Below are 21,840 nucleotides of genomic sequence, written 5' to 3' on the forward strand. Positions count from 1 at the left end.
ACCGAGACCGAATTGTAACAACCAAGGACCAGCAGTCCAGCACCCAACCAACAACATATCATCCAGCTTGACACAAACAAAACAAATCAACAGTGCATACCATGATGGCACGGTAGGACCTGCATGCTGCTTAAAGCAAGATAGGGCTAATAACAATGCCTTGATGAGCTACGGATCTTGACATGCCAACCGCCTCCTCTCTCTCCTGCCAACTAACTTCTGTAGAGCTGGTGTAGAGGAACATGATCGTACAAAATCTACAGCGACCGGCGCCGCATCGCAATAGCCTTGGTTGTACTGTTGCTGTTCAGCTATTGGCACATGCTTTTGTTACCATCAGATTGATGCAGTGTAAGTTTTCACCTGTGAATGTAAAGGCCGGGCTTTTTTTCCTTAATCTAAGAGAACAGATTGGTGCAGCTGCAGCCTGCAGGTGCAACCGTGCAAGTTACAGACTGATACGATCTTGGACAAAGGCACTGAGGTCGGGGAGCTGTCAAACATTGGTGAGGGTGTTTGATCCAGACACTAAAATATCGGATGTTTAGATGCTAAATAGTATGATTAAATATAAATTAATTATAAAATTAATTTTATAAGCCGGTGCTAATTCAAGAGATGAATATATTAGTCTAATTAATTCATCATTAGCACATGTTTACTGTAGCACAACATGTTCAAATCATACATTAGATTCATCTCGCCAATCAGCTTTTATTTATACAATTATTTATACAATTAGTTTTCTAATTAGATTATATTTAATATTTTTAATGTGCTATACGATGGGGCTAAAGTTTAAAGTTTAGCTAGGAGGGACCAAACAAGCGCCTACACATGGGGACGGGATGGATCCGTGCAGGCTTCGTCAGAGTTCTGTGCAGAAGTATCACATGACGGCATGAGCATTAAGAATCACGGGATAGCCAATCCATGCTCAAACAGAGATTGACTGACACAGCAGAATTTTAGGTGAGATGAACTGAACTCACACAGAATCCTTACAGAATTTTCAATTTTGGCACTAAACTAATGTGATTGATACCTTCCACCATCCAAAAAAATCAAGGGTATCAGTCCACTAAACATGTTTTCTAGTCATCCTTGATAGGCCCATTTGTTGCAACAGTGATCGATGTCCGCTTCCAAGATCTCCAAGACCGTTAAAAGAATAACCAGCAGACCCACCACGATGACAGTTCTTGCAGGAAGCATGGATGTTACTGAAATGGTGATTACACACGAGAACGCCATCACACATACTCTACCAACCGGACTTGTTCCATTTCAGTGGAGGGTGGACTGAAAGCAGGCGAGCGGGATGCATAGCAGAAAGAGCGGGGGATTTTCCTCTGACGAGGGGGAAATGCCAGACGAGGGAGATGGGATCCATCCCGACAAGAAGACGAGGCGAAAATCAGAAAAGGAAATGAGAATTTTTTTGCCAATGGCATCAAGGCGAAGGGAGGAACAAATAAGCTCCCTTTCTTGCGTCACATGACAGAGAGAGGCTATGCTCTCTTCTCTCCCCCTTTTCTCTCTTCTCTCCTCTTCTTGCTGCCGGGCGGCGGTTCTTGGTTTCAGGCTTCAGAGAGACGGGTGGGCGCCGTCACTGCGCCGCGACGGTGCGGGAGGACGGCGGCGGCACGGCCGGCGGCGGCGCGGCGGAGGTGGTGGCGGCGGCGGCCGGGGAGGGAGGGGACGCCGGGTGGCCGTGGGAGCTGGCGCGGTGGAGGCGGCACTTGAACGACCCCGCGTGCGTGGCAGGGGCGCAGACGCACTTGGGGGCGGCGCCGTGGGCGTGGCCGTGGGCGGAGGACGCGGACGACCAGCTCCTCCGCATGTGCTTCGGCGACGCCGCCGCCGCGCCGGTGGGCGTGGTGCTGTGGTGGCCGTGGCCGTGGAACCTGCCCTCCTCCGCCGCCGTGTCCACGTAGTTGGACGCCATGAGACCCCGCCCGCCTCGCTTTCCTGCCCCTGCATCGCCGGCAATCATTAACACAAGGGCTCTCTTAAAAATCAACGGCACGCAAGTTTTTCGCGGATGTGTAAAGCTAACTTAATAAGCAGTTAAAAACAGACACTTCATCATATCAAGGATCAACCTTTGATCTGCCTACACCAAATTACTACCAACAACCCAACGAGCCCGGCTGGTGGTGATCCGTTCCATGTTCGCTTAGCACGAAACTAACTTCTTTTTTCTCGCTCCACAAACAGCGCGTACTTAAATAAAAAAAATATCATAAAAAAGCACGGGATCCTCAGGATCCAGAACAGCACCGTGCTTCTCCTAGGTAGGAGTATAGAAGAATCGGAGGAGGAAGGCTTGCAAGGAGCTTACCGGAACAGAGAAACTGGACGCCGACAGGCAGGAATCGAAGCAGAGGGAGACGGCGAGCCGGCGAGGCGCCGAGAGCGGCAAACTGCGGCAGCCCAGCGGGGCACCCCCTCGCTTTATACCGGGCTCGCCTGCCCGCGGGCAGGACCGGCCCGCTGCCCAGGATTCCTCCCCGGCCGCGCCCCCATACCATGGGCCCCGCCCACTGGCTCCCCGGCCCCACCCGCCATCTCGGCTGGTACGTTACGCCGGTTCCACTGGTTTTGAAACTAATCCCGCAAGCAAAGCAAGGCGCCAACGGATTAGCTAGCCCTGTGTCACTGTGCGCCGCGGGATGTGACGCCCGTGCCCTCGTCCCGGCACGGCACGGCCCCGGCAGAGCCACGGCAAAGCGGTCAATCCGGTGGGTGATTTTTTTTTTGGTTTGGCGACGGTTTCTTTGAGGTGGCGGGAAACGATGGGCTGGCTCTGGCTGGGAGGGGGAGCTTTGGCGGGTTGCGCAGCTGGCTCGCCGCCTGGCCCGGCGGCGGCGGCCGATCGCGTCGGTTGCGGGCAAGCGCCAACGGGGTCCGCCTGCCGCCGGCCTCGGGGTTGGAGGCGGCGGGAACGGGACAAAATCCTCACGCGATCGCGCGCGCGCGGACGGTTCTAGAACGAGTGGATCTGCCTCTATCCTGAACGATTTTCTTTTTTTAAAAAAAATGGATCTGCCTTGTTTCCCGACCCGTGGGCAGCGGAGGCAGAGAGCGCCCACGGTTGTGGAGTGGCGGCGTGGCGCCGGGGCCGGGGCCGGGTCCAGTCCAGCCATCCAGGCTCGAAGGCGCTGGAGGACGCCCACGGACTCCGTTTGCGTCTCGCCAGCCGCACGGCGTGGCGCGCGCGCGCACCGCGGCACCGGAACGTGGCGCGCGGCGGCCGAGCTCTCCCCGCCACGCGATGGATCCCGGCGACGACGAGACGATCCGCGCGGGACAGCGAAGCCTGTGGACGCGCGCCGGGATAGGAATTCGTCTTTCTCCTCTCCACCACCGGCGGCACGGCACGGCACGGCGTCCGGCCCGTGGAAGTCTCAGCGATCGCTGCGCCAACGTAGATAGACTCCAGCGTCGGAACACGCACGCTCGCCGTCGACACCTGTGTCCCGACGTCGCGTGCAAGCTCATCCGGTCCATACCTTGATACGTGGTCGCAATATTGGCGTCCCTTGCCGTATCCGTCTCTGGTCTGCCACCGGCAGGCGGCACCCTTGGGCGGATCATGCGGCCGACCCGCCGATAGGGGATCTCACGTGCCATGACGACACATGAGTACCGGGGATCAAGAGACGGACAAGGCACGCGGAAGAACAGTGGCCATCAGTGATCGGAGCATCCCACGCACAGAGAACTATACTGCTACTGCTACCGCTAAACCACAGAGAACTATCTACGCAGCGCACGCCGCGCCACATCGGCGGCACGTCGGGACGGACGATTCCTGAATCTGAATCCTTGTGTCCACAGAGACTAGCAGAAATCAGGAAATGGCCGGCTTTCTCTTCTTTTAATTTCGATAAAGGGGTCTCAGAGCTGAAGCCATCCTTCGCCTTCCGTTCCGACCACTGAGAGCAGCGTCCATTCCTTTTAGGCAACGCTCCCTTTTCGTCCAAAGGCAAAGGTGGTGTCAACACCCCCAACCCCACCGCGACCGAACCCTATCTCGTCCGCACCGCCCGGCCGGCCGGCCTGCATTATTGGCCCCGTCCCGGTCTCGTCGTCCTCCGCAGCATCGGAAAGCAGCAAGACGATGCGCCGGTGAGTCTCCGTCGGAATACTGGAATAGTCGCCGGTGCTCTCGCCCTCACCCATGTCGACATGCCGCACCGCAGCGACCGGTTTACCAACTTGCTAGCAGAGCAAACTCCATGTCCACGCGCCTCTCTCTCTCTCTCTCTCTCTCTCTCTCTCTCTCTCTCTCTCTCTCGCTCGCTCGCTCCCTGGTCTGAATCTGAATCCCTGTCGCCATTTCGTTTGTCTTCTTGACAGCCGATCAGGTTAAACCGTTAAACAGAAAAATGATCCTCTTTGCTCATTCATCTATCGCTTTCGGACGCGTCGTGTCGTCACAGCCGCGGCCGTCTGGTGTAGATACTCCTCGGCTCCTCGCAGAGTCGTGCTGAACCCGGTTCGTCGTCGTTGAGACGGCGACTGATTTGCGAGAGGGCAGCAGAGGATCGTGTGATCAATTCACGCGTTTAGAGGCTACTTTTAATAGGAAATCAGGAGGGTAGCGGCACCGTTCGTCAGCTTCGCAAAAGTCTCGAGGGCAGGCACTAGCTATAGAATACTGCACCGGTGGAAGGAATTTGGCGGGAGATGTGAACATCTGAGGGAATAATCTGACCAGTGCGGGAGCTTCATGAGATAACCTTATCATGATCAGGATCTTTTCCTTGGGAAAGGCGCCGATCTTGGCAGGAAACGAACGAAAGCAACAGACCGCGACCATGGATCTGATAGACCAAATCTCTTCCAGACTACTGCACTAAGGCGTCAGCACGCATAGAGCAGTAGCAAGAGCTTTGGAGCAGTATTTCTACGTGGGAACATATATTAGACCAGAGGAGAGACAGTGCAGTACGTGGGAAAGCTAGTGCAGTATCTTGGCAAGAACATAGTAAAAGTTGAAAAATGAAAGGGACAGTAGGATTGAGGAGAATTTCCGGGGGTCTTTTATTTCCAGCGTGCACGGCCGGCTGCGATGGTGTCGCAGAAGGCCACCCTGCTGCTGCTCCCTGCCATCCACCGCCTCTCCCGGCTCCGGCGCCTCTGCCGCCGCCCTCCACCACCGCCATCGCTAATCTCGTCGTGATTTCACCTCCGACCCGAGCTCCCCCGCCACCGACCCCGCTCGGCCGCCATCTCCCGCTGCCTCGGCGGGCGGCGCCCCCACCGCCCTGCCTCGCCGCTTTCTCAACCACCCCACCGTCGGTCCGGCAACCTACTGACGACCCTCAATAGGTCCGTGCCCATGGAACTCGGCAACCCTAAATCCTAACCACCATAACTAGCGGCGGAACCAGGAAATATCTCAAGGGGCCAAGAAGCCAGGGTCGACATGTATGTAGAATATAGTGTATAATACAACGACTAGATGTACTTGACATCAAATTTGGTCCGGCGTCGAGACTCGCAATTGCACTTGTCGCCGGGGAGGGCGAGCCGATAGCCAGCAGCGATGTTGCCGTGCTTCTGCAGTCCGCACAACCTACCTGTCCGCTCGATTGGTATACCATTGAAGACATTCAGAATGTTGCTTGTTGCTACTGGGCTATCTACTAGGCTCTAACTGGGAAATGCAACATCGGCTGCTGGCCATTTGGCTTGCTGCAGAGTTACCAGTCTGCTGCAAAGAAGAGGAGGGTTAAATTTTTTTTTAGGATGTTGGGGGGTGCCGTGGCCCTCTCTAGTTCGCCGTTGACCCTAACTAGCCGGCGGCGCGGCATCGCAGCCGCATACGCGATGAATGGATTTCCCCGAATTTCCCCCATATTCCAAGTGAGGTCTCTTTGCACTGGTTCCCGAAGCAGCCGTAGGGTTAGGTTATTGGTGAGCCTTGTCTCCCTCCGAGCCCGCAGCAGGTGCACGCATCTGGATAAGAGTGTCCTAAAAATAAACGAAGTCAGCCTAAACTGAAGGACACTTTCACGAAGTTAGAGGGGGTTAATTGCTTACATAATCCAAGCCGAAGATTTTCAAGGGTAGGGTTGGTCCATCGATATTTGTGCAAATATACATCTCATTGCTATAGGCACACATGAGGTCAGAGATGGGTTGCACTTCCAATCTTTGGATTGGCTGAGGACGTTTACTGATTTGAGCTTGTTTAGGTTACCGCGTACCGTTGTTAAGAACTGTCGCTGTATGCACGCCACGCCTCATGAATGTGCGCAGTGTCAGGATATCCGTAATGGAGTAGCTATTGTAATTCAAGGTCCACTGATTGCACGGTTGGCACGCTGACGCAGGTTTCGAAATTCAAAAGAAAAAAGAAATCCTCGATTCCATCATGCTCCTAGTTCTTGGACCCAGAGATGCACGCTTTGTGGTTTCTGAAGCTGTCTGGTTCTCGTCGCTCTCTCCGGTGCCTCGCTGCCTCCCGTTGAAAAAGTTCTCCAGGGTTTGAAGGGAAAAAAAAACATCGACCTGCTTGTGCGACCGGGAGCCGTTCCACTTTTCGGCCGTGTGCACTGGGACTGCTCAGACGTAAGAGCCACGGTCCGTGACTTGGTGGGGTGGGAACATAGGGAAGGCTTCCACTTTCAACCTTCCACTATAAAATTGGATAACAACCATCATTCAACTGTTCAAATCAGATAAGTTTAGCCCTTTTAGATAGTTTCGAAGGTTGTTTTAATTATTTTTAAAATAAAAATTCTAATTAGATTAAAAAATTAAAACTAATTTATTTTAAACTAGAGAAATAAAAATGTGAAACTAGTACCAAAATTTTTCTTAAAATATAACCTATCTATTATTGCTCTATTTGAATCTTATTTATTAAAAAATAATAGGCATAACTACAAGCAACAAAATTAAATTCGAATAATTGACAAATACAGTGCCAATAGATAGGTTATATTTTTAGAAAACTTTTGATACCTATCTCATACTTTTTTATTTAAAATGAATTTCTTATGAATTTTTTTATTTAAAATGAATTACTTATGAATTTTTTGATTTAAAATGAATTACTTATAAATTTTTTGATTTAAAATAAATTACTTATGAATTTTTTAATTTAAATTTAAATATTTTAATTTTCACAAAATGAAAAACCACCTTAAAGCCACTCGAAGGGCCAAATTTGTCCGATTTTGACAATTGGATGGCCTCTGTTATCCAATTTTGTATTATCCGGTTTTGTAGTTGAAAATTGAAAATTAGATTTTTACAATAGTTCGAACATGTAAATCGGACTTTTTCGGGGACATCTATTCCTCGCGCAAGTGCAAGCTGTGCATGCTGAGCCATCGCTGAAGGAGCTTACGCCGCTCGCCCCCGCTGACGGTCATCTTCCCATCTTCGGCGGCTCCCGGGTCCACCGCCCGGTGCCGGCTAACTGGCCGTGCACGGCCCAACCAGATGCTGCTATGCCCTTTCTTTTCTGTCCCAGACCAACAAAGTTCAGAGAGAACTTTTGCTCTTCCTTTTGTCAATTTGGTTTGCTCTTCCTTTTACTAGTCCATTTCGTAATGACATTTCCATATGGTCATACCAAGAGTTTCTAAATCTTCTTTTGTATTACACCCATAGGAATGCAGAATTGCAAAGGGCCCTGTGTGAATACAAAACCTGGACCAAAAGAAATAGCATACATGAAAGAGTCTTCATAGTATTATATAAAGAAGCAACAAAACAAGGCCAAGTATATATTTCTATTAAATGAAGAACCAAGCATCTGAACAACATGTGGATTCAAGGTCTACTCAAGCTGAAAAGGTAGGATGATGTAGGAAAGAGATCAAGAACTGAAATTCTGACATACCGGCAAGCGCACATCAGTCAACGGAACCATGTGGAACACTGTGCAAAATGGTTGTGGAACTGCATAGTTCTGCCTTCAAAAAGGTTAATACTAGGTTCAAGCATAGATGCGCACAAGTAAAAGAAGAAACATCAGGTATAGGTATTCCTATGCAAACAAAAGATAAGGTGAAATCTTGATGCTGTTACGAAAATGTGCTCATTCAGAGTCGCATACATTGAAAAATTTGGCATGCATTGATTATGCAGATTTGACACTGATTGGAAATGGTAGAACACAACTCGGAGTATGCCAACTGACGGCCAGTTTTCCTGCTCCATTTCTTCATTGGTTGTACAAATTCAGGAACCGACAAAGCTAGAGTCACAGTTTTGAGGACCGGGACAATAAAATGGATGTCTGGTGCTTGGTGATGCAGGATCTGTCGCTGTGTCTCCTACCCAGTGAGCTCTGAGGGCTTGGGGAGCAATGGCTCAATGAAAAGAGCCTAAAGAGGTACCTGACTACCAGTAGCGGAGCTAGGGTTTCTCACTAGGGTGGTCCATGGTCTAAATTTTTTTTTACCGCTACAAATTTAACGTGTCCATGCACATATAAATTACAAACACATTAAGAAAAATAGAACGCTTAGATTTCATAATAGATGAGTATAACTTTGTTTAACATATAATGAAAATATTACATACCCCATAATAGTTGAAGAACAAAAATGTCACTTCTTCTTCTTGTCTGGCCTACGCCTTTTAATAGCCATGAAAGTGTTGATAATTTCTTCTTCACTCAACTTTAAGAAGATATCCCGCTCAATAAAAGTTATTAGACAATGATCCAGAAGGCTATCACCCATCTTATTTCTCAACTTATTCTTGATAAAGGTCATTGCAGAAAATATTCTTTCAACACTTGCGGTAGCCACGGGTAGAAGCAATACTAACTTGATAAGTAAATAGACCCAATGATAAACTTTATCTCTCTTTGTTTCAACAAGTTTTACTGACAGGTCAACAAGATTGTTTATGCCTTTGAACAACTCATCTTTTCTCATGTCATCAATAAAGGTTTCAAGTTGCAAATCGAGTCTTAGCAAGTCAGGGCTTGAAAATTCATTAGGGTAAAATTCAGCAAGTCTATGTACCTTGTTTGCATCAAAAGAAGCGAAGGAATCTGCTGGATTCAAAGCAGCCATACAAGTAAGCAACTCCATATTTACCTCATCAAATCGACTATCAAGCTCTTGACTAATTTTATCTATGGCTCCAATGTAAACTTCCCTTCTAAAGTGATCGTCATTTGTTTGGTCTGGAGCAAAACGTGCTGATCTTCCATATGGCACATAATTATGTTTCATTTCGGGAACTTGAATACCATATTTGTTGCAAAATATTGTAACCCTTCGAAGAAATGAAACCCAACCATCAGACCTCATTTGTTGAATTTTACTCTTTGCCAAATGGACAAGTGACATTGCATTAAGAATATCTTGGTCTTTCCTTTGCAAACACTCAAACAATTCATTTGTGTGTCCAAGAATGTCAAGCATCAAATGAGCATTGAAAATGAAATCAAATGACTCAAGCACTCCAACCATAGTATGTATTTTTGGCCAGTCACCCCTTGCAGAAGTATCACGTCCTAGAGCTATGAGCACATCACGAATTGTGGGATACATAGCAATCAAGTTGACTACAGTTTTATAATGAGAGCCCCATCGGGTTTCACCAGGTCTAGGCAGCCCCATCTCTTGATTTAACCCACTTCCAGATTCTAGTATGCCACACTGAAGTGCTTTCATGACATTGTCATATTGGTGATCTCGAATCATTCGGTGACGCTTACAAGAAATGCCAACAATATTTAGCAAGAGGGATACTCGATCAAAAAACCACACACAATCATCATTGTCTTTAGCAACAGCAACAAGAACCGATTGGAGTTGATGTGTAAAACAGTGAACATAATAAGCAGAGGGTGATTCTTTCATGATCAATGTTTTCAAACCTTTAATCTCTCCTTTCATGTTACTAGCCCCATCATAGCCTTGCCCACGGATTTGAGTCATAGTCAAACCATTATTAACTAGTAATGACTGAATTGCTTCCTTAAGTGATGAAGAAGTAGTATCATCTACATGAAACCGATCAGCGCTTCATCAGTTGGGCTTCGGCAGTTCGGCCTTTGCAGAGAATTGGTACTGGGCTTCTGGGCCAAAACTCAGGGTGGTCCTTGGCCCACAAGGACCACCCTGTAGCTCCGCCCCTGCTGACTACCTGTTCTCAAGAAGCTCGGTTGAGGAATGGTTCATTGACAAGAGGTACCTGTTCTGAAGAAGCTCAGTGGCAAGGCAGAATCACAGACAATGGACACCAAGCTGAGCGTTGGCTCAACTGAAAAGTGTGTTTTTTTAGTGTGTCCCTGATGTTGCTTTGTTGATCGTCTGTTGAACCAACGCTTCTGTTTGGTAATCGTCTGTTGTTAGTCTGGAGTGTGTGTTTAGGAGACTTAGCTCTGTAATTCTGGCGAAGGGTATCGTGAAACTTGGAACTGCAAATGCTTTAACCTTGTCTTGTTGCAATGCATATGGACAGGGGCTTTGTCCCTTTAACTCTAAAGATAGAGGCCTTTGTAGTGTAATTCATCTGAGGCATCGGCCTCTCCTCTATTATACAAAAACCATAAGCTGTCCAACATTATCTGGAAACTACAGTCTTGATTGATATTTTGAAACTACTTCAGTCAAGGCATTGTTGAAATATGTGAGCTGGGCACATGATGAACTGATATAGCCAGATTTAATCACTTTATGAACGTTACTTGAAATCATATAAATACCTAGACCTCATCTTCTTCCCTTAACAACTTCTATGACAGTGGGAAAGAAAACTTACAGCATATTAAGTTCTACAAGCATATATCTCCACAGCATGTGACCTTCAAGTGGTAAAATAACTTGATTGGTTACTGATTCGACATCCTGGACGCTCTGTAATTGAAATGCAGGGCCTTCCCAGCCACCAAAGGGTCCTGTGGAAAACAAAGCATGAACCAGGATAAATAGATTAAAAAAAGAGTTGCCTCCACAGCATTATGTAATTAGTAGTAAAGTCTGTACCATGTATATCCTTTTCAAAATGAAGAACTAAACATATATGTGGGTTCAAGGTCCATGTACCAATTAGATACAATAAAATATTTCTTTGTAAACAGCAGGATTAGTTCAGCTCTCTTGGTCACTGAAGCTTGCAGGTAGTGTGTAGACAAAGGGCAAGAACTGAAGCACTTATCTTAGCAAACTGGACCAAATGGTTGAAGAAACTACACAATCCTCTCCCAAGAGTTTTCCCAAAAGTGCATACCAAAGATTCAAAACAAATGGTAAAGAACTGTAAACATGTTCATATTTAAACAACGATACTAGGAAGATTATGATACTGTAACAATAAAAAAAATGTGCCCACTTTAAGTACCATACAAGTAGCAGTAAAATCATACCAGTTTTACTGAATGGTTATGCTGCCAAACAATTTGCACTATTGGCCAATCATTCATCACAATTTCACAAGATGCTAGTATTGTTCGGCTAACTGACGACTCGGCGGTTTGAGCACACAAAACAAATGTTATAAAAGTAATACATTGCTAACTTAGTACATAAAAAGGTCTCAAGATAATACAATTGAGCTAGCAGCCTAGCACAGAGGTACATTTCACATAACCTACTCTTCGCCAAAATATCTTCTGTTAACAAAAGGATAAGGCATCTCATCTCTAGTTGGCACAAACTAAACTTAATACTTAAAAGTTAAATCAATAACGTGGATACTAATTTTTTTGAGATTTGGACACTTTCTCCTTCTCCCACATATTCACAAAGACAGAAGGACATGCCCTTTTAAGGTGCAGATACCCTTGGCTTGCCACCACCTCATTTATTCTATCAGAAGAGTTGATATAGTCAATGCAAGCATCTTTGAGCCTTCTGCAGTTATGCTGGTCTGCTAGACATAGAGTGGTTGCAACAGTTTCAACATCAAGACTTACACAAAGGAATCCCTCACAAATCAGCTTGAGCCTCTCCATGGCATATCTATCTGCAGCCACAAGCAGGTGCTTCATCATTTCCTTTTCATTGCTGTCAATATCCTCCATTGGGGGCAATGAGTCTGTGTAGATGAAGTGAAGCAATGCCTTGAAAACAGGAGCCTGCATGTCTTCAATTGTTATGCACTCTCTGTTTCCCTCCCCTACAGGCCCGTAGAGCTGCGCCTTGAAGACCGGTGATCGTGTCGCGACAATAATCTTGTGCGCAGGGAAAATCTCCCCTTGAACAATGAATTTCACATCTGCTCCTTCCTCTGACCCCAACAATTTTCCAAAGTTAACCGACAAGTCTGAAGGAGGCACCACCAGAAGCTCAGAGATCACGGCCGCCTCGGCTACCTGTGGTTCCTTGATAGCAGTAACGTCGCACTCGATCACAACGCGGTCATCGTGTATGTGCCCAGAGGCTTCCATATCGCTTGTGCTAATGAACTTGAATAAGTCCAAGCCACGGTCCTTACTCGTGTCCATGGTGGTAAACAGCGTCGGTGTGTTACGCCAGAAGGCCGGCCACGGTGCTCATCCTTGGACGCTGAGGTGCCGCCGCCATTTTGGGGGTTTGCTCGCGGAGAAACCGAGGGCGATCGAGGAGGTGGCGAGAGGACGACAGCGCGGCGTGGAGAGTAGATTTGGTTGCGGGGGACGGCGGCGCGGCGCCTCGAAGGGAACGGCGGCGTGGTCTGGTGGGGGAACCGGGGAAGGTAGGGGAGCGAGAATTTCTTCTCTCTTTTTCCAAAAAGAGACGCTCATCTACGCATTTTGGCCCTTTTGGTAACGATGTTGAGCTGATTCCGGCAAAAGAAAAAATAGAGCAAACCCCTCCCAAACCGTCAGACTCTGAGGTGCTTGAAATGGATCATCTCAGCAGAAGTTGCTGTGTTGTATCTATAGGTGTTTCGTTGTCAACGACTACCACTAAAATAATTTGCATGGAGAAAGCTGTCTGATCGACTGTTGTAATACCGGATAAACAGTTTTTAGGAATCCTATTTTCAAAAATCGGACCGATCTACGGTACTTTGACTTTAACTTTAGTACGTCATTATTAGTCACTGGCGAGTACAGCCACCACGCATTGCAGCAACGAAAAGAAAGATTTCATTACTTTTAAGGTAAACGGAATTTTGATCCCGACACACTAGCAATTCGCTTCCAATTTAATAGGAGACCATGTAGCACCGCCAACGCTACTTGCTGCCGCCGCACAAGATGTAAGGGTGAGGGGAGGCGCTGGGAGGACGAGCAGGGGCTGCACCTGCTGCCGCCGCCGGTAGGAAGGGGAAGCCGAAACCATGGCCGTCGCAGCTGATTGCCAATGCCGCAGAAGACGCACGAGGCCGGCAGGCGGCGATCTGCGCTTACAAGCAGGAGGATGGGAGGAGAGGGAACGAAGCCGCGAGAGGCCGAGGGATCTGCGCGTGTGAGCACGAGGACGGGAGGGGGAACTAAGCCGTGCGAGGCCCAGGGTCGCGCGCGGGGTCTCGGCGCGTGGTTGTTTGCGTGGCGGAATGATGGGGTTCACCTATCAGTGACTAATGACGTACCAAAGTCAAACTACCGCAGAATCGATCCGCTTTTTAGAAATAGGGAAAGATTTCTTATAGCCTCTAATCATATGTGTGTCTCTAAATGTAATATGATGCCAATTTTTTTAATATCAAATATAATAGTCTGAATGTAATGCGATGTCAAGTGGAATAGTTAAAATAAGTCAACATACTTTTTTTTTCTTTATATGATATGAACTGCAAAGCATATTTTTTGGGAAGGGCACATTACTAACAGTATGGTAGTATGTTTGACTGTGTCTCTAACCCTAAGTATGTGGTCTGTGAATCTTGCATGCGTCTCTTAATCATGTACGTGTCATTTTTTATCAATAAAAGACACGTTAATTATGATTATTTTTGTCTTCTTTGTTATGTGCTTCAATGCATGTACTGAGAAAGGGTACATTACTAATAGAACGGTAGTATTCCGAAAATCCAAATAGTAGAGATTTCGTGTGGTAGTACGTTCGACTGTTCTTGCATGATCTAGGGCTACTCCTCATGTGTTGTGCATACATGTGCTCCTGGGTTAAAGTGTTAGGTGGTGCTGAATTGATGAGTAGATGAATGCTAAATCACTATGGCTGAATTAGTACTTGTGAAATGTAAATCTCAATGTCGTCCAAATTAAAACCATACTTTTTTCATGCTCCGTATATTGTGTTTGAAATTTTTTGGCAAAATAGCTAGTTTTATCCCTCAACTTCCTTCCAATGCTCAAATTTATCCTTAAACTATTAAATGGACCAATTTAGTTCTCAGACTTTTTATTTAGGCTTAATTTAATCTCTAGAGTGATGTGGCATGCTTACGTGGCATGCCAAGTAATACCAGTGTATGTAAAGTTCTGGACGTGTTACCAAGTTCAACAACACTATCAATTCAAGTGGTATACTAACCCATAAATTCACTAACATAGCTAAAATAAGTTATTGATGAACTTGTATCTATGAATAAAAAAGTTTACACTTTTATCTATTCGTACATTCTCATTGTTTGTTGAACCATATTTTTTACAAGATATCGAATGAGAGGAAAAAACAAAGGTAAAATAGTCTATTTATACCTATTGACTCATTTTTACGTCATCCATTGTTGACTAGGCATTCCAACATGGCATGCCACATAGGATCGGGATGAAATTAAGCTCAAATAGAAAGTTTGTGAATGAAATTGATCAATTTTATAGTTAAGAGAAGATTTTGAGCCTGAGGTAAAAATTAAGAGATCAAATTGGCTATTTTGCCAAAAAATTTCAACCCCCGTGGCAATGCACAGGCATTTTGCTAGTCTCTATGTAAATGGACTATGGGCTAGTAGTATATATATTTGTGTTATCGAGGAGTTCAGTAACACATAAGATTGAGTCCTTGAATTTGTTGAAGCAATCTGGAATGTCTGAATGACTAGAAACCCTATTATAACTTTTTATTTATTTTTCTTGTTGTTCTTTGTTTCGTGAGTCTTGTACTTGAACCCGGATAATCATTTTCTTTCTTTTTAATAATATAATTAGTAGCGGAGTATCCTCCTGTTTCTAAAAAAATTTTCTAAAAAAAGAGCCTTCCTAATTAAAGAAGAGTAAAAGATATGTATACAACAATATCATATACTCCCTCCATCCTATAATGTATAGCATCCTAACATTTTCATGATAGATTAAGAAGATGAGAAAATAACGCATGTACTGCTATTTAATATCTTGTTTGGTTGTCATTTTGCTGATTTCATGGTCGAATAGGATTAATTAATTTTTAAAATATTTTAGAATGCAAATTTTGAACCCTCTAATACCTCATATTTCAGGACGGAGGTGACGAGGATATCACTAGCATGGATAGGACCATATTAGTGCCTTCTTGCCCAAAGGAGAATCAACCCTATATCAATATTAAATTCGATACATTTGAACAATTAATGCTGCACTATGATTTCTGTGCATTCTCGTTTTTAGAATTACTTGACTGGATAAAGTCGTGTGTGAAATTACATGAAAAACATGGAGGACTAAAGAAATTGATTGGGGACCAAGCCCAAGTCTTCCCAATGTTCTCTAACAGGCTACCACGTCACTTTTGGTGCAAGCAAAGAAAGAGTCCAAATCCAACACATTTTGGATGTTGGATTCGGACTGCAGGATAGAATCAAGTTGTAACAGCTGCCACGACTTCATACGGACTTCGATTGGGGGGTTCTTGGACTTCACAGAAAGCTTATAAAGTCTACTTTCATATGGATCCGGACTCATATCTATATCTTCTCCGAGACGGCCGCAATCGTTGAAGGCTGTAGTCGGACCGTGAACGTCGTCTCCATCCACCGATCGAGTTATCCATTCCCTCTCACCGAAAGATCGGGAACAAAATCTAGCGGGTTCACATCAGTTGGTAATCAGAGCAACATTGTTCGGTGAGAGACTTCCAATCCTTCGTTGTTTTTAATTTTCTATTGTCCAGAAAAGCTAAAAAGAATTTTAGTAGATTAGTTTGCCTGCAATCGTATAGACCTTTTGAGCCTTTTACTGCTTAGTTAGGGCTTGTTGAGTCTTCGGTTGCATCGGTTGCGTTGAGTTGCTGGTCTTAGCTTAGTCCTTTAGAGTTTCGAGTTCTTGTCATCAAATTTTGTTTCGAAGTTTCAATTCAGCCCGGGAAGAAATTTGCTGTAGTTTCTGTGTTCGGTCTCCGATTGGGAGGTTTTAAGATAATTTAGAAATCTTAACTCGTGATTCTTTCGAACGGATCTAACCGTGGTCACAAACTCCATCTGAGCACTCCAGAATTGACTTGAAGATTTGTGCGTCTGGCTGTCTGAAACAAAATTTATCATTCTGAGTTGGCAGAGGTTGTATGAAGTAATCCTTTTATTTTGGTTGTCAAACAAAAGATTTTAGTTCCTGGAAAAGTGAAGAGAAAAAAACAAAAGAAAAAAAGAAAAGAAAAGAAAAAAAGAAGAAGAGAACAGAAAAAAAGAAAGGGGTTGTTCTTTGTGTTTCTATTCTGGTGGTGTTTTGCGATTTCCTTTGTGTCCAGACTCGCGCCTCTAGCACGGTCTAGGCTAGAACCAGCACACTACCACTGTTGAATGATTACTCAGTTTGCTTTTATGACTAATGTGCTGCTTGTATTTTCTTATGCTTCTTTTTTAGCCCACTTACAGCTCCACATATCTGACTACGGCTTCGTAGGTGTTGTTGCTGCAGCACTGATATACTTCTTCCCAGGTGCTTGTCTTGTTGGTTGCCGACCCGTCCTGTTTTGCCTTGGTAAGAGCTTATTTTAAACAAGGAGAATACATACTATTTTTATGTTTCTTATTTTCTACTAATTATGGCAGGTAATACGGAGATTTTTGAGCTAATGAAACTATACCTTCAGATTCAAGATGTCATTCAACACTTGCCGTTGTATGATATTAAGTTTGATCCTAAAGGATATATTAAATAGGAATTAGCAGTATATTTAGAATTTTGCAAACATAATTCATCAGAAGAGCAAAAAATTCTAGCTGCTGCTGGAGTTCTTATTGTTTATACTTTGGCTTTTTGGAATCGCTTGTGTAGATATAATAATGTACCTAAAATATGGAATGCGTTGAAAACTGTTTTGAGAGAGTACTTTGTTCCTGAATGTTATGTTGATCATTTGCTTGCTAAGCTACAAAGTTTGAAACAAGGTAATAACACCGTTGAAACATACTGCCTAGATCTCCAGATTCTTATGTTGCAATATGCTTTGACAGAATAAGAAGATGCAATTGAAAACAAAGAATTTTTTAAGAGGGCTCAACAAAGAAATCTATGATATTCTAGTTCATAAAACGTATACTTTCTTGCCTCAATTGTTAAAACTAGTTAGCACTGCTGAAAATGAGATTTTCTTAGCCTTGCATAAGAAGTTCTTTTAGCAGAGGAGATTGCTTCTGTTCCTGTGTATGGTTCTAATAATTCACAGGAAATTGGGCCCATCTCCAACTCGGAAGATAAGCTGCTATGTGCATCGATGGATAATCATAAGACAAGCTTCTTCTGCCAACCTTCCCTAAGGAGGCTCATGTAGATAACATATGGAATGCTTCAGATACTCGAGGTGAGTGCCATCAAGATCAAACGCAATTGTCTACTTATCATGCTACTAGAGAGTAACAAATAGTGGAAATTATTACCGTGATTTACTTGTTGATTCTTGTGATAAATAGGAGTTGTGTGATCCTACTTCACTCAAATCTACCGCACAATTATTACATGGATAGGTGCAATCTGATTTGAATGATGAATATGTTGCTTTTCCTCATGTTCGTTGGGTTAATAATGAGAACGAAGAGGAGAAACTCATATCATCTTTGAATACTTTAGGGTACACTGAGTTTGATATTCTTTGCAATCTAAATTATTTAGAGAAGAAATTATTTCAGAATTGCATTTCACCATATTTTGATCATTGTTGGTTTTATAAAATTGGAAAATATAACACTCGTGGAGAGTACATGGTGCGTCGGGTATATATTTATTCAGATTTGAAACCTTATTTAAGAGTGTCTTAAAGCGATCAGCAAATGAGTTGCATTGAAACTAATTATACCATATCGAGATGTTGCAGGCCAATTTTATAAAAGGGGAGCAAATCTTGCTGCCTTGTATTTTATTGGGAGTTTCAGGATTATATTTGAAAGAACTTGAAAAGACTCCATTACTGAACAACACTCATAACGCCAAACCGAGTTGCTTGTTCTTCAATTGCTTGCAGGACGAGTGCCCTAGTGGTCGGGTGTTGCGCTCCACAAGATTGCGGCAGCCATTGAAGGTGGTGTATCGGTTGCTAAGGCGCAGCATCCTTGGAATGCTGTAGTCGGGCCGTGAATGTTGTCTTCATCCGCTAATCAAGTTATTCATCCCCTCTCACCGAAAGATCGGGAACAAACTTTAGTGGGTTCACATCAAGTTCTTATCATGCCAAAATAGGACGGGTCGGCGACCAACAAGTCAATTATCTGGAAAGAAGTGTATCGGTGCTGCAGCAACAACACTTATCAAGCCATGGTCGGATATGTGGAGCTGTAGGTCGGCTAAAAAAAATAAGCACAAGAAAATCCTAGCACCACATTAGGCACAAAAGAAAGCTAAAGCTAAGTAATCGTTCAACGGTGATAGTGTGCTAATCCTGGTCTAGACTGATGAGAACATCACTGGCATGGATTCGACCATATTAATGCCTTCTTTCCCAAAGGTGAATCGACCCTGTATCAAGATTAAATTCGATATATTTGAACAATTAATGCTGCACTATAATTTCTGTGCATTCTCATTTTCAGAATTACTTGACTGGATAAAACCGTGTGTAAAAATTATATGGAAAATATGGAGGACCAAAGAAATTAATTGGGGACCAAGCCCAAATCTTTTCAATGTTCTCCACCAGGCCATCACGTCACTTTTGGTGCAAGGAAAGAAATAGTCCAAATCCAACATATTTTGGATGTTGAATTCGGACTGCAGGACAGAACCAAGTTCTAACAGCTGCCATGACTTCATACGGACTCCGATTAGAGGATTCTTGAACTTCACGGAAAGCTTATAAAGTGTACTTTCATATGGATCCAGACTCATATACATATCTTCTCCGAGGCGGCCGCAATCGTTGATTTACTACAAAGACCTTTTCTGTCCATAGTGCTGCGTCACCTGATTTTGGTCCGATGGGGTGTGTATCAAGTGGAGCCCAACAGGGTCGTAGGGTATAGGGATGACCTTCATCACGTCCTGGCCGTGCTCTACTCTCTTATATACCTCCATAGCCACCATAAATAGATTGGGTTTTGTTTTGTTGAAAGTTTAGCCATTGCTACTTGCTTGTAGACGCGTGTGTCGGCTATACCATCCGTTCTGCTCGATTCAGAAACCCACCTTTGTGATTTCAGATTGGATGTTATCTCCATATTTGCAATTGAGTTGCTTGTTCTACTTGTTTTCGGTTGTTCTTCGATTGCTTGCAGGACGAGTGCCATAGTGGCCGGATATTGCGCTCCACAAGATCGTGGCAGCCATTGGATGTGGTGTATCGGTTGCTAAGGCGCAGCATCCTTGGAAGGCCGTAGTCGGGCCGTGAACGTCGTCTCCATCCTCAAATCGAGTTATCCTATACCTCTCATCGAAAGATCGGGAACAAATCCTACGTTCACATCAGCGGGGAGAAAAATGAAGCCAGTAGGAATGAGCACCATGACCTTCTTTTCGGGATGTACAACATAAGCCTTACAGTTGTGTAGATGATCTCAGCATTAATCCGGCTACTCAGGGATTATTGAGTTATGATGGTTTCATATGGTTGCTCCCTCTGGTTATTAGGGTCGTGGGAATCCGCGCAGTAGCTATTCTACCACGGAGCCTAAACTTTCTCTGTGTTAGGAATCCTTGAAGGAACTTTAGTTGCTTTCTCTTCTAATAAATTTTTTAGCAATTTTCTTACCATTTCTTGAAAAATAAGTTGCGAACCAACAAATACATATGTCGTCTTTGCGCACAATAATGTACTGCATCCTTTTATTCAGTTTATTTCCATCCAGATGTGTACATATATCCAGTTTGCCCACGCACCACAAGATCACACAACAACTACATGATGCCAACACACAAACATGTGTAGTCTACAGCTTGCAGGCTCATCTTTGACCTTTCACACGCAGATACACGTCCCACCCTTGTGCTCCCCGTCACCGCTCGCCCGCGCGCTACACGAGGAACCCCCTGGCGATGCGGCCGTCGGCGCCCTGGGGGAAGAACCCGCCGTGCTGGGTGGGGTTGCCGGTGCCGTACACGATGCCGAGGATCTCCTCTGGCGTGCGGTCGTAGGCGAGCGAGAGGTGGTCGCCGGCGATGACGTTCCCCACGGTGACCCCCTCCGGCCCCTGCCCCGGCGCCACCACCAGCCCCTCGTCCTTGACGCCCCTCCGCCCCAGCGCGTTCCGCAGGTCCGAGATGTGCGCCGTGACCTCCGCCACCCCGACGCCGTAGCTCGCCATGCGCGTCATCCCGCGCTCGTACAGCAGCGTCCGGATCACCGCGTCCTGCGCCGACTCCACCCCCAGCAGCCCCGCCAGCAGCTGCACATCCATTTAGATCAATCAACACGTCATCCGGGCACCTGAACATGGTGGCTTAAGCATGGCGCACGCGTGCCGTGCGGTGCCGTGCCATCGATGTCGATGGCTGTTGCAAGGTGATGAGGAGGAGAGTGGTCACGCGATATGCATGCACGCACCTTCCTGGCCTGAGGGGTGAGGAGCTTGGGGTTGGCGCCGACGTAGCCGGTGAGGCCGACGTAGGGGATGATGTAGGAGGCGATGAGGAAGTTGACGCTGTTCTCGTAGGGGTTGAAGGGCGGGTCCAGCGTCGCGTTCAGCGCCTGCTCGATGATCTTGCCGAAGTTGGCGGCGCTGATGTCCAGCAGCGGCCGCGGGAAGCCCCGCACCGTCTGCTTGATCGCCCTTCAATTCAGTTCACACGCGCCGGGTTAGTTGATGGATCGCTACTCATCAATTCTCTGCTGACTGCTTCTGCGTGCCACACGAGAGATTGTTCAGGAGCTCAGCGATCAAAAGTAATTTACCTGAGGTGCCCGACTTCCTGGTAGCAGAACTGGGTGGCGACGTCGCGGACGAAGGGGGTGAGGGAGGCGGACTGGCCGCCTATGGAGGGCGGCCCGCCGCCGGTGAGGTTGGCGTCGATGGCGTCGAGGCCGTACCCCAGCGCGGACCAGCAGAAGAACTCCGTCTCCAGGTACTCGAGGTTCAGCGGGAACTCCAGCAGGTCCACGTCCGACTGCGGCAGCATCGAGCCGGGGGCGCCGAAGAACCCGCGGTACGGCGGCCGCGCCCACTCCTTGTCCATGTCCTGCGCGCGCGCGGACGCGCCGCACAGCAGGACCACCACCACCGCGGCGACGGCCGTCGATGCCGGTGAACCCATCGTCGCCGCCGGCCGGCTAGCTAGCTCGCGACTACTGCTACTAGCTTTGGACACACGCACACCTCAGGTACCAGCACGATCGCTCGGTTATCTAGCTGCACGTTTGACTTGTGCGTGTGTGCAATCAGTTGCTTCCGGAGACGGGGGGTGCTCGGTGCAAGTATATATAGGCGGCGCTGGACACGGCGGCGACGGGTGGCCGATGACGCGGACGGGTAGGGGTGGCGCGCCAAGGGCGTGGCGCGCGGGGGGAGAGCGTGGAGTGTTTGTTTAAGCGCGCCGGTCGGCTTGGGTTTCTTGCGTTGAAACCTATTCAAGCTAGCTGGCCAACGACGCTCCGGCCTCGTGCATATTGGGGCAGATTT

The 21,840-nt window shown here is 46.2% G+C and overlaps 3 protein-coding genes across 3 annotated transcripts; all 3 read right to left on the reverse strand.

Moving 5' to 3' along the window:
- Positions 1 to 978: 978 nt before the first annotated feature.
- LOC112898923 lies at positions 979 to 2,549 on the reverse strand. The gene is made up of 2 exons (XM_025967237.1): positions 2,345 to 2,549; positions 979 to 1,977 (listed from the first exon to the last, which is right to left on the reverse strand). The coding sequence occupies exons 1-2, from the start codon at positions 2,532 to 2,534 to the stop codon at positions 1,610 to 1,612; spliced, it is 558 nt and encodes a 185-aa protein (XP_025823022.1). The 5' UTR covers positions 2,535 to 2,549; the 3' UTR covers positions 979 to 1,609.
- A 9,137-nt stretch (positions 2,550 to 11,686) lies between these two features.
- Positions 11,687 to 12,436, reverse strand: LOC112900680 (BTB/POZ and MATH domain-containing protein 1-like). Its single transcript, XM_025969512.1, has one exon. It carries the CDS (start codon positions 12,434 to 12,436, stop codon positions 11,687 to 11,689), a length of 750 nt encoding a protein of 249 aa, XP_025825297.1.
- A 7,586-nt stretch (positions 12,437 to 20,022) lies between these two features.
- LOC112901021 (desiccation-related protein PCC13-62-like) lies at positions 20,023 to 21,598 on the reverse strand. The gene is made up of 3 exons (XM_025969833.1): positions 21,117 to 21,598; positions 20,769 to 20,994; positions 20,023 to 20,610 (listed from the first exon to the last, which is right to left on the reverse strand). The coding sequence occupies exons 1-3, from the start codon at positions 21,473 to 21,475 to the stop codon at positions 20,239 to 20,241; spliced, it is 957 nt and encodes a 318-aa protein (XP_025825618.1). The 5' UTR covers positions 21,476 to 21,598; the 3' UTR covers positions 20,023 to 20,238.
- Between the last annotated feature and the right edge of the window lie 242 nt (positions 21,599 to 21,840).

The sequence above is a fragment of the Panicum hallii genome, chromosome 7 (assembly GCF_002211085.1).
Source record: "Panicum hallii strain FIL2 chromosome 7, PHallii_v3.1, whole genome shotgun sequence".
NCBI lineage: Eukaryota > Viridiplantae > Streptophyta > Magnoliopsida > Poales > Poaceae > Panicum > Panicum hallii.

Bases quoted from the DNA above. Each gene is read 5' to 3' on its own strand.
- LOC112898923 (XM_025967237.1), bottom strand. From the start codon at position 2,534: ATGGTATGGGGGCGCGGCCGGGGAGGAATCCTGGGCAGCGGGCCGGTC. The intron at 1,978-2,344 runs GTAAGCTCCTTG...CCGGCGATGCAG, and splicing joins CGTCCAGTTTCTCTGTTCCG to GGGCAGGAAAGCGAGGCGGG.
- LOC112900680 (XM_025969512.1), bottom strand. From the start codon at position 12,436: ATGGACACGAGTAAGGACCGTGGCTTGGACTTATTCAAGTTCATTAGC.
- LOC112901021 (XM_025969833.1), bottom strand. From the start codon at position 21,475: ATGGGTTCACCGGCATCGACGGCCGTCGCCGCGGTGGTGGTGGTCCTG. The intron at 20,995-21,116 runs GTAAATTACTTT...ACTGAATTGAAG, and splicing joins CAGGAAGTCGGGCACCTCAG to GGCGATCAAGCAGACGGTGC. The intron at 20,611-20,768 runs GTGCGTGCATGC...ATGGATGTGCAG, and splicing joins TCACCCCTCAGGCCAGGAAG to CTGCTGGCGGGGCTGCTGGG.